This window comes from Poecilia formosa, unplaced genomic scaffold, assembly GCF_000485575.1.
Source record: "Poecilia formosa unplaced genomic scaffold, Poecilia_formosa-5.1.2 Scaffold412, whole genome shotgun sequence".
Taxonomy (NCBI): Eukaryota; Metazoa; Chordata; class Actinopteri; order Cyprinodontiformes; family Poeciliidae; genus Poecilia; species Poecilia formosa.
This window is the reverse complement of record NW_006800351.1, coordinates 4,245-15,645: the sequence shown is the minus strand read 5'-3', so window position 1 is coordinate 15,645 and position 11,401 is coordinate 4,245. Positions and strand designations below refer to the sequence as shown.

The 11,401-nt window shown below is 48.6% G+C and overlaps 2 protein-coding genes and 1 long non-coding RNA gene across 8 annotated transcripts in view; 1 reads left to right on the top strand and 2 right to left on the bottom strand.

Moving 5' to 3' along the window:
• Positions 1 to 1,553, bottom strand: part of dennd4b (DENN/MADD domain containing 4B) — a 20,903-nt gene extending 19,350 nt beyond the window's left edge. The window contains exon 1 of one of the 2 annotated variants that reach the window (XM_016663283.1): positions 1,371 to 1,553. The gene's annotated coding sequence lies outside the window, so the exon portion shown is untranslated. The remainder of the gene's footprint in view (positions 1 to 1,370) is intronic. The other variant, XM_007576607.2, reaches the window with a different exon arrangement.
• Positions 1,554 to 3,396: 1,843 nt separating this feature from the next.
• LOC107833606 (uncharacterized) lies at positions 3,397 to 6,215 on the top strand. The gene is made up of 2 exons (XR_001659369.1): positions 3,397 to 6,116; positions 6,150 to 6,215. It is a non-coding gene; the product is annotated as an uncharacterized LOC107833606 (long non-coding RNA).
• LOC103155115 (CREB-regulated transcription coactivator 2-like) overlaps positions 5,016 to 11,401 on the bottom strand; it is a 10,371-nt gene continuing 3,985 nt past the window's right edge. For 4 of the 5 annotated variants that reach the window (XM_007576662.2, XM_016663291.1, XM_016663293.1 and 1 more), the window contains 9 exons: positions 10,871 to 10,950; positions 10,679 to 10,728; positions 10,345 to 10,604; positions 7,709 to 8,163; positions 7,411 to 7,602; positions 7,187 to 7,342; positions 6,938 to 7,009; positions 6,467 to 6,656; positions 5,016 to 6,397 (listed from right to left, as the gene is read on the bottom strand). In XM_007576662.2, the coding sequence (XP_007576724.2) occupies positions 6,207 to 6,397; positions 6,467 to 6,656; positions 6,938 to 7,009; positions 7,187 to 7,342; positions 7,411 to 7,602; positions 7,709 to 8,163; positions 10,345 to 10,604; positions 10,679 to 10,728; positions 10,871 to 10,950 (1,646 nt within the window). In that variant the 3' untranslated portion in view covers positions 5,016 to 6,206. Of the gene's footprint in view, positions 6,398 to 6,466; positions 6,661 to 6,937; positions 7,010 to 7,186; positions 7,343 to 7,410; positions 7,603 to 7,708; positions 8,164 to 10,344; positions 10,605 to 10,678; positions 10,729 to 10,870; positions 10,951 to 11,401 lie in introns of all 5 variants that reach the window. The other variant, XM_016663290.1, reaches the window with a different exon arrangement.

The window sequence follows — 11,401 nt, the reverse complement described above, 5'->3', positions numbered from 1 at the left end:
TGGATGCTAGTTGGATGCTTGTTGGATGCTTGTTGGATGCTTGTTGGATGCTAGTTGGATGCTTGTTGGATGCTTGTTGGATGCTTGTTGGATGCTTGTTGGATGCTTGTTGGATGCTTGTTGGATGCTAGTTGGATGGTAGTTGGATGCTGGTTGGACGTATTGCTGCAGCTCCATCAGCTGATCTGTGTTTGTGGCCCCAGTGCATGCTGGGACTTGGTGTCCTCTATGATCTCATGGATTCTTCCAGATAAACTTCAACATTCATCCTGAAATCTCACAGCGTCAGTCTGACCATTCCGGATCCAACCTGATCCACAAGGACCAGAACAGAACCAGGATCCAGCAGGACCAGAACTGGGTCTGTTAGTGGAGCGTCGGCATGTCGGTTCCTTCAGGGACAGACGTGAGTCGACACGTCCTGGAAGCTCCAGCAGCCGCAGCCAAAACAAACCCAGAGTTGGTCACATGACTCCCAGGAGGGCTGTGATTGAAAGAAAACCTTCAGGAATCTGGACCACCTGGTTTACTCCTGACCCGGTCCTGCTGAACCTGGTCCATTTGCTGATGAATCTTCTGAACAGCTTCCTGGTTCTCCACCTCAGGGCCCAACTCTGGAAAACCAGAACACCTGGGAACATCTGGGAACACCTGGGAATGTTCTCTGCTCCTTTCTCCATGAAATGTGCATCAATAATTCATACAAACCCCAGATGTCAGGAGCAGAGATCTCAGCTGCCTCTGATGCATGAGATGCAGCTTCTCCATCTGTCTAACCATCATCCAGCATCAGCTGCATGCGGGGCAGCATGCATGAAAACAGGCCTCAAAACTATTGCAGCAGTCGGCTTCCATCATCGGACAGGGGGAAGGTCTGGCCGGGCTCTGAAGCAGCTTTCCCGGTCACAGCAGGTCGGTCAGAGCCGCTGACCAGCTTCGGAACCACCGAAACGGAAAGATTCCGGTACCAGCCGAACATTGGGACCGGATTCGGTTTGTTCCACTGTTTTTAGCGATAATGTTTAAAACTATTATTATCATTACTATTATTATTATTATTATTATTAAAAAAATAATAATAACGTCACGAAACTGCGCTGACAGTCTAGCGGCGGTTAAACATGATTCGCCAACAACCCAATCGGGCTGAGGATCATTCAACCCGGATAAAACCCGAACCCACCCCTCTGGTTCCGAACTGCGACAGGTCCGAACATCACTAAAAACAAGCCAGAGAACTGTCCGACAATAGGCGCATCGCGGTGTCCGTTACTCTCCATAGCAGTTAGTGGCTAACTGGGAGTTGGACTGGGTCCGGCCCGGTTCGGTTCTGGGCAGTATCGGCTCAGCTGGAGGCGGGAGGACCGTACCTGGATGTAACAGCTGGTTCGACCCGCAGGTGAGAGGAGGGAGGATCATGGTCAGGTCGATGCCAGCCAGGTTCCGTCCATGTTAGCAGTTCTGGTTCTAGAGGCGGAGAAGAAGAAGAAAAAGAGGAAGAGGGACGCAACACGGCACACTGCTTCCGGAAGAGACCTTCAAAATAAGAGCACGGACGCCTCACCTGCAGTTAATCAGATATTGCTTTGTCGTTCATGTTGTCATTTACGTTCGTCCGTCCATCCATCCAACCATCCGTCCGTCAATCCATCCTTCCAACCATCCGTCCATCCATCCAACCATCCGTCCATCCATACATCCATTCACCGTCACGCTCTTTCAGTCTAAAGTCTATATTATAGCAGTTTCTTTATAATTGTGATTTTATTTGGGTTTTGGAATCAGCTCAGCTAATCAGAGAATCTGGATTCTCTGAACATCAGCTTTAAATATCTCCTGTTGTGCTTTCATTGGTTGATTAATCCTCCAACTGTTTGTCTAACAAATAATCTATAAATCCATCTGACTTCCTTCAGGGGTTTTCTCTTTAGTTTGAGATTAGTAGTACTTTTATTTTGAAGCCTCGCAGCACTGCTTCCGGTTCAGATGCGGTCAAATTGACGCAGCTGCAGATGTCAGAAGGCGATGAATTTATTAACCCGCTCCAGAATCGTACTCTCCATCTGGACCAGAACCAACATAACCAGCAGCAACTTCCGGTTCGGGGCCCGCCAGACCCAGCAGGGTCGGGTCTGGGTCTGGGAGTTTCACATGGAAAGATCCAGAGCTGATGGCAGAACACAACAGAACCGTTCTGGTTCAGGTCTGCCATGTGTAATCTGCTTTGTTTCCTCTTCCAGAATCAGACTAGATCCTGGTACCAGAACCGCCCTCTGGTTCTGTGTCCTCCAGATGAACTGGTTCCTCAATCAGATGTGTGGAGGTTTCAGGGATGTTTGAAATGGAGCAGCAGAAGAAGAAGAACGTTGTGAATATTTCTGAAATCTACCGGGCCTGTTGCTGCAGAAAATAGAGGAAGTGCTAAAACCAGCACTTCCTGTTGCCTTCGCACTTACCATCATCAGTCAAGGTTATTCAAGATCACAGTGGGGGAGGGAGGACAGACCTGAAGCTAAAAGCTCAACACCTTTAGTTTTAATTAATTGTTAAAGTAAAACTGTGAAGGTAAAAATAAAATGGTTGAAGCATAGGCTTATATTAGATGTAGTTTTATCTGTAGAGTATGGGCCCCCATTAGCCCCTGATGGCCCCCATGTAGAACCGCCCATGCCCTCACTGAGTTTTCATTTCAGACTGAAACATGAGCCTTTTTCTTTCTTGTTAATAAAAACTGGTGATAATTTTTAATTTAAATGTTTCAGCTAGAGAAAATTTTATCAATCAGCAGATTAATGCAGCAACAATAGCAGACTCTAGGTGGCGCTGTTACCGAGTTCCTTAGCAACTTAGCAAATAGTGCTGAAGCTGTAGCTTGAACCTGCGCTGACCATATATGGGTGATGACATCACGGGGGGAAGTTCAGAGGGGAGAGACTCCAAACTTTTACTTATTGGTGAGTTCAGGTTTTGTTTAAAATGTTTTTTAAAAAATTAATTGAAAATACTATTTCTTCGTTTTGGACAAAATTTTCATTTTAAAGTTTTGATTCAAATAAAACTTTTAATTTACCATAAAGTTCTGGTGTCTGCTGCAAAAAGATCCCCACAGTACAATGCTGCCACCACGTTTAACTGTGGGAGTGTGTTGATTTCCTCCCACCTGAGCTATGGATCCCTGCCGCTCCTCCACAGACGCCATGGTAACGCTCTCCTCCAGCCCGTCAGTCTAATGGATGGACAAATTGGTCAGTTAATAGTGGTGTGAATACTTTTCTAAGAGACTGCAGGTTGGAGGGCCAACTGCTCCACTAATGGATGTTTATAATTACTTTCATGTTTTTCATATGAAGAGAAAATCAGCTGAAAGGATGAGAACGAAGCGCAGGTGAGAGAAACGGACAGCAGGGGGCAGCAGTTCCGCAGGTTGCTTTATTTTCTGTAAAATAAAGTGTAGACAGTCCGTATGTCTCCAACGGTCTGCCTTTAAAAACGGCTGCTGCTGACGTCAGAAGCACTTCCGGTTTAAAACATATTTACAATATTCCCTGGTTATTAATATTGTCAATAAACAACTCCAATAAAAACATCTGAATACAAACAATCAGTTTTTCCTCTAAAACTATAAACAACATGAAGGACGTAAGAAATTCATAAACATCAGTAGAAAACAGGATGAAATATGGCCTTAGTCTCACACACACACACACACACACACACACACACACACAGCAGGTTCATGGAACCTTTTTGTTCGTGGTTCTGTCCACATCCGGTTTGTTAAAGAACTGAGTTCTGTTAAAAAATGGATCATTTTCAGGTCCGGTTCCGATTCCCTCTAAGACCAGAAGTCTGCCGACTGAGCGGGAAAAAGACTGAATCCTCCCAGGAACGTTCTCTGGTTCTGGTTCTGCTCCAAGTTTAACATCCACAGATGTTATTCAAACTCAGCAACAATAAGAGAAAATGGGATTTATACATTTTCACCATGTTATTCAGTTAGTTTCAAACTTAATTTAGCAAGCTTGCTAAATATTTTCTTTCATATTAAGTATTTAGTTATCAAGCTAAATATCTGGCTCCAAATTAAATATTTATTTGATAAAATATGTAGTTTTAAAGCTAACATTTAGATTGAAACTAATATATTAATTTTCCAATAACTGGAAGTGGATTACCAAAAGAAAAGCGTGGTTTTCCGAACCTCTCCATCTTCGTTTCTTTTCCTCTTTTCTTGAACATTTCATTTTAAACAAAAACATGAGACGTTTTAAAGTCGGAGACATTTACTGATGGATCTACAGCAGGTTCTGAAGGCCCAGATTTTAATTTGATAGTCCACTTCCGCTAATGTTTGTTAGCTAGCCCAGAGTTAAATATTTAGCTAGCGAAGAGCTAACTATTTGATTAGGAGCTAAATATTCAGTTTCTATATTTAGTTAATTTAGAGCTAAAGTTTCCAAATCATTGCGGTTCATTTCTGAGTGTCTAACTGAAGACGGTCCTTTGTCTCGGACCGGACTGGACCGGAACCCATCCCGCTTCAAACGGCTCCAGGCGCACAGACGCTGGTCCAGATCTGAGAAGGGTTAAAACTCTGAACAGTAACTGAGTTCTGGTACCGTTTCACTTTGTTCTGATCAACAACCGAATTTTAAGGGCTCAGGTTTGGTTCCGGTCCGTTTGAAGGAAGTAGATCTGCAGCAGCCCGCTCTGACCTGCAGGGGGCAGCACTGCAGTTCTGGACCAGATGTTTTCCACATTCTGGACAGTCAGTCGGAACCAGTCACTGATCCGTTCTGCCTCCAGAACCCCCAGCTTTGTTCCATAAACAGGAACATGGTGGATCAACTTCCTGTTTGTAGCTGAACGGTTCTGATAAATAACTAAAAGATCCAAATTAATCTGGACCCGGTTGGACTGGAGCCTCCAAGCAGAACCTTGCGGCTCATCTTTCTGGAATATTACTGGGAAAATCTGATTTTCATGATTTTGTGGTGAAACAGCAAAACCAGGAATCGGACCGGGCCGTGTCGGATTCTTGGACAGAAGAACACGACTGCAGAGTTTATTAGACTCTCATATTAGAAACTTTGTACACATTTCAAATCTTAATAAAATACAAACTTATTTACATGTTACAGAAAAAATATGGCTGAAAAACGGACGCAGCAGCAGGCAGGGGGCGTGGCTAAGCGCTGTCCATCACAGTGAGTGGGCGGGGCTAAAGGGCTCATCCCACCAATCAGGAGACATCTTGACTTTGGGCAGAAATAAAAATATAAACATTTAAAATATTTTTACTTTTGTCCTTCAAAGTGCAAAAATCTATTTTTCATCTTTCTGTAAAAATCATTTCAGGGCTTTTCTGGTTCTGGTTGGACCCAGACCCAGATCAGAGAGGAGGGGCTATTGGAGGCAGCAGACCCGGTCCGGTTCCAACCCGTTCCAGTTCAGACACGGTCCGGTTCCAACCCGGTCTGGTTCCGACCCGTTCCAGTTCAGACACGGTCTGGTTCCGGAGGTGTTTGTTCTCCCGGGTCATGCAGCTTTGGACCTGCTGGGTTCTAGAGGACCACAGAGATTCTGATTACATGAACTGGGCTGATATTTTTCAGGACCAGATCCTCCTGAGTGAACTGGTTCTGATCCGGTCTTCCCGTCCCGGTGGACCGAGTGTTCTGGGCTTTTCTTTGGACTTTGGCGGCTTCCGTGGAACTGTGGTGCATTCAGGGTCTGCTTCAGAAAATCTGAACTCTGAGCTGATGTTTGACACGAAATGAACTGGAGTTCTGGGTCCAGTGGGTCCAGAACCACAGACATATGGACCGGGTGGTTCCGGTTCTGCTTCCTGGTTTTACCAGGTTCAGGATGTCCTCTGGAGTAACGAAGTAGGAAAGGTTCTGCAGGCGGACCGGATCGGGTCTGAAGTGGTTCTCTGAGTGACTCACTGACCCACTGTGCATCTGACAGAGCAGTACCGGTTCTGGTCCTGGTCCTGGTTCTGCTTCCGTGTAACAAAGATCCTCACAGCGCAGCTGGTTTTTTTTTTTTTTTACATTTCCTTTTCTGCATCTTGGGCCCAGATGGACCAGAACCAGAACCCAGAGAGTTTCCAGGTAAAATAAATCTATCGTGACCTCTGACCTCAGGTCTTCAGTCTAACCCTCCACGTGGAGGGATGAGCGTCTGGACCCGGTGCGGCCCGGTTATTTGAGGCGGTCGGAGCGGAAGGAGTCCTCCACGGCCGGGTCGGCCAGCATCAGCTCGCCCTCCAGCAGGTCCAGTGCCAGCGGGTCGATGCGCAGCGGCTCGTCCAGAGAGAAGGCGTCCATCTCGAAGCCGGGGACGTGGGACAGAGCGCTGGTGATCTCCTTGGACAGACCGGGGGGAGAGTCTCCTGCAGGGGGAGGGAATGGGTCAGAACTGGGTCAGAACAGCGTGAGGTTCTGGTGGTTCTGGCGGGTACCTGTGAGGATGATGTTGGGGACGTTCTGGCGGCCGTCTCCACCGCTGTAGTTCCGGTTCTGGTTCTGGTGGTTGAGCCGCTGCGGGTCGCCGGGCTGCTGCAGCTCCAGCGCCCCCTGGCTGTTGGACGGGAACTGGTTCTGACCCGGTCCGCTGTGGTTCAGGCCGTCAACCGGACTCTCAGCCGGGAACTGGAGCAGAGGGAGAAGACTGGTTAAAGAGGCAGCAGGGCTGGTGCTGCCCCCAGCTGGTGGAGGGCAGAACTGCAGCACATGGTGTGGAGAATGATAAAGCTGTCTCCTGGCAGAGTGGAGCATTTATTTATTTTAATAAGTTTAATCTGCATGTTCCTGGACTGAACCTGTGGTGAGCGGCAGCCTGCAGTGCTGGACGGAGGCTCGGCTAAGACATGCGGACGACTGAGGCCTGGCAGTGAGTTACATGAAGAAATCGATAGATAAATGAAGTTCACCTGCTGGTGTGATTTTCCGGACAGCTGCAGGCTGAGGTACGGATCGTCCAGCAGCGAACTGAACAGTGCGTCCTGCAAGAAGCACATCAGGACGTCAGCAGCTAAACCAGGCTGCTCAACGTGGGGGCTGTGGCCCCCTGGGGGGCCGCCAGGGCGCGACACAGGGACCGCAGAACGTTGGGCGAAGATGGGACTGTTTCTATGTGAGGTTCTGACCCGATTGGACCCTACCCTGGTTCTGGTACTCACGTTGTAGAAGTCTGTGTTCAGGTTGATGTGCTGCTGCTCTGCCTGCTGGTTCTGGTCCGGTTTGGACCGGTACTGGGAGGACGTCTGGCTGCACGGGTCCAAAGCGCTCTCTGACTTGACGGGCGGGTTCTGCTGCGGTCTCATGGGCCTCTGCGACTGTGTAGGAGCAGAACTGGGTCAGAACCGGGTCAGAACATCAAAATGGGGTGAGGATCCTGACATACCGGTCCAAACTGCTGCAGGTGCTGGTTCCGGAGGTTCTGCAGGTGCAGCTGCTGCTGATTGGTTCTGGGCTGCTGGAGGCGGAGCATCTGCTGGTTCTGACCCAGAGACGGGTTCTGCTGGCCCGGCTGGCTGAGCGGGTACGGAGGGAGGCGCTGGTCCGCCGGCAGCCGGCTGGTGTCCAACGGGACGCCCTGCGGGGACACAGGAAGTGACATCACGGGGTGGTGAGGGGAGCACTTCCTGTTGGAGGAACTTGATGTGCTTCCATCTCCACCCGGCTCCAGGTGGGCTGGTTACCTGGGAGATGGAGGACAGGGTGGGGGACATGGTGGGGGAGAACTGTTTGGGGTGGATCCTCCGTGACTCCCCCGCCATCGGCAGGATGAGCGGCGACAGCTGGGCCCGTCTCCGCGGCGACGTGCTGAGGGACACCTGGCCCTGCCCGGTCAGCATCGCCGAGTAGGGGGAGGAGCCAGATCCGGCCACGCCCCCTCCGCCGCCGTAGCCGCCGGACTGGAGGGAGGAGTTACTGAGGGACGAGTGCAGCGATTGGCTGCTGAGGGAGGACGGAAGGGAGGGGGAGGAGCTGAGCGACGACTGCAGAGACGGGTTGCTTAGCGACGAGTGGAGGGAGGCGGAGCTCAGAGAGTTGGAGAAGGAGTGGCTGCTGAGGGACGACTGGATGTTGGGGTTGCTTAGCGACGACTGCAGGTTGGGGTTACTGAGCGTGCTCTGTAGAGACGCCAGGAGACCTGAGGCAGCAGAACGACAGACAGGAAGTAGAAAAAAAATCATTACAGGAAGTAGAAGACGGACTGAAAGCAATCTGTCTCCAGTGGCTGCAAAGCAAGCCCACATCATCACTCCCACACCTCCGTGCTTCATGCCGTCTGAGGCTTCCTGTGTGTCATGACCTCGAACTCTTTGTCTCTCCGAGATTGATGGACTGGTCTGGAGATGACCTTTGACCCCTCCCAGCATGGATCTGATCCAGAACCGATTTCTAAATCGACAGAGACCTGAGCAGACAGCAGGTGGCGCTGCAGACACGCTGCAGCTCGTCTCAGCTCCACATCTGACCTTTAACCTCCCACCGACTGCGCTCTGAACATTTGCGATGGTAATCAGAGGCACTTCCTGTCTGAAACCGATCCAGGTGCAGTCTGCTGCTGCAGCTTCCTGCCTGCGGCTCCTGCAGCCACCAAAACACGCCGACGTTTTCCGACTGCAGAGGAAGAACGAACGCGCCGCCTCTGAACCTGGGGGTTAAATTTAGAGCGCAGCTCGCCGATGGTGTCCAGAACAAGTCACAGGTCCGGAGATCAACACGTCCAGAAATACAACCTGCAGGAACGTTTTCCCAGAGATCAGGGTCACTCAGACCCAAGCAGACTGAATGCATGGTGGTGGCAGCATCATGGCTTCTGCAGACCACATCTCGTTTTCCAGAACTCCATCCGGCTTCACTGAAACCACGGTGGCGCGACACCTCCAGAACGCACAGTCAAGCCCAGAATTATTCATACACCTGACTGGTTTTCTTTATTTATTAGTATTTTTCACATTTGTTTACGTACTTAATGTGTATGAATAGAGATATTCCTCTATTTGACCTTTGACCAGTTCTTTTGTCTTTAGTCTTGAATATTCTCCATTTCTTCTGTCCTGCTAAAGTCTCAAACCATGTATCAGCTTTTCCATAATGTAGATTCCTTCCATCATTCCATTGTTGTTGCCCAGGGGGCGCCACCTTCCCCATTTCCTCCCAAAAGCTTAGATATTAACATTGTACCTATATTTCACTCTTACTTTCATGCCGTTACAGTTGCAGAGCTGTAGCACCATGCTACTCATATCCCAGAATCTTTGTGCACATTTTTCCAAAACTGACCAATTCCAGGACAGTTCCAAACATGTGAGAATGATCAGCCTTCACTGATCCACAGATCCTCCAACACCCCGTATTTATGCTTTATAACTATTCTGGACTTTAGCCGGGATGAAAAATTGTGTTGGATTTTTCCATGTGAACTCCCTCATATCCGCCCATTTTCCACACATCCAACCAATCTTCATCTGTAATCGCCATGCCAAGCTCTGATTCCCACTTTTATATAATTAGTTGAATGTTTCCTCATCAGTTTATGATAGAGTAGAAATTATTTTAATTTTTGCTTCCCTGAATGAATTTATCTCCATTCGAATCCTGATTTCTGTCCTCACCTGACAGTTTTTAGTGGTTTAGTGGAAGCTGCATGTTTAGCAATAGCTCCTGATCATTTCTAAGGTGCAAACGTTGCAGAGAAGCTTGGGGTAATTAGCAATACCCTAAGCTAATATCTTAAAGTATTTACCATTAGCTTATGCTAAGTTTTTATGCGTTTAGCAATCGCTTTCTCCAATATCCTTTAATGTTTACTGGTAGGAAATTAATGTATTAAACACATTAATTTCTTGTGTGTTTAATGTTTTAGCGTTAGCTTCTGCTCATGTTATGCATGTGGTAGTTTAGCAGTAGCTTACACAATTTTTTTAAGTATTTGTAGCTTCTGCTTATTTTTGTTATTCTAGAACTAAAAGGGGAATAAAAGTAAAACTGTGGCTCTTTAATGGAGCCATAACAAACGTCCAGGCCCGGTTCTGCAGAGAATCTGCTCAGGGTTCAGGTTTCTTCATTTTATTCAGGTTGAAATTCAGAAACAATAAAATTCCACTTGTGTAAGAATATTTTCCCTCCTCTGTGCTGAGATTCGTCCAAACGCTTCGGTGTTTCAAACCTTCAGGGAAATCATGGGTTGATTTAGAGACGTTTTTATATAAAACCAGAAAAATATGTTTATAACATTTGTAGACAACAGAGCTGCAGTGTTTTGTGTCCAGAAGACATCAGAAGGAAGTTAAAGGTTCTGATTCCTGACCCGGCAGGTTCTGACCTGGTGCTGGCTGGTGGTAGCTGCCGTTTCCTCCGGCGGTGTTGATCCCCATCTGGGTGAGGGTGGAGGCCAGGTTTCCAGTGCTGCTGCCCCCGCTCAGAGCAGAGGATGCTGGGTAACCGGGCTCGTCCTGGTCCAGCGGCGTGGGCAGCGGCGACGGGAAGTGGAGACTGGACAGGTCGGGCAGCGAGCCGCCGGTGTTGGGGACCTGAGGGACGCCTTGGACCGGCGTGGACGGCTGTTCTGGGGACGTGAAGATGCTAGGACGAGTGAGAAGACGGTCAGAACCGGGACTGGACCTCTGGAGGAACTATGGATCAGAACCAAGACTTACTTGATGCCTGGAACCTCACAGGACTTTGGTCGAGACGACGGCAGAGACAGCTGGTCGGAAAACAGAGACGCTCAGAGACGCAGAAGAAGAAAAGAAGAAAAAAAAAACAGCAGAACCTTGTGCTTCATCCAGAACCACAAGGTTCTGCTTAGGTCCAGCCGGGTCCAACTTGAGAGGAGAACTGAACTGTACCTTCTTGGCGTCCCAGGCTTTGAGCAGTTTGTCTTCGTCCAAAACATTTTCCTCAATGGGAGGAACCGGATAGGGGAACACTGCAGGATGGAGGACAGAACCATCAGAACCAGCAGCAGAACCATCAGAACCAGTAGTAGAACCTCTTAACACACAGCGTTCTGACACACTGGATCAGAACTTGATCAGAACCTGAGGAAGTTTCCTGTGGATCCCAGCCAATTGTAAGAGTTTGTGTCCCACTGCTAGATCACTTCCTGGTTTCTGTCCAATCAGAGGGCAGAGAGACACCACCCTCCTGTCCTCCCAGTACATCTGGTTCTGCAGAAACTGGACCTGGATGGAGTGACTCCATAGACATACTATAAGAGTAGACCCCTGATTGGCCGCTCCGGCGCAGGAAATACGGCGGCCATCTTGGAGCGGTTTACCCTCCTACTTTGCTCAACCAAAACAGCAGAAGATGCCTCAGCACTGAGGGATATTGTTGTTCTGGTCGATGGATTATTGATGTGAGGGCTCCACAGACAA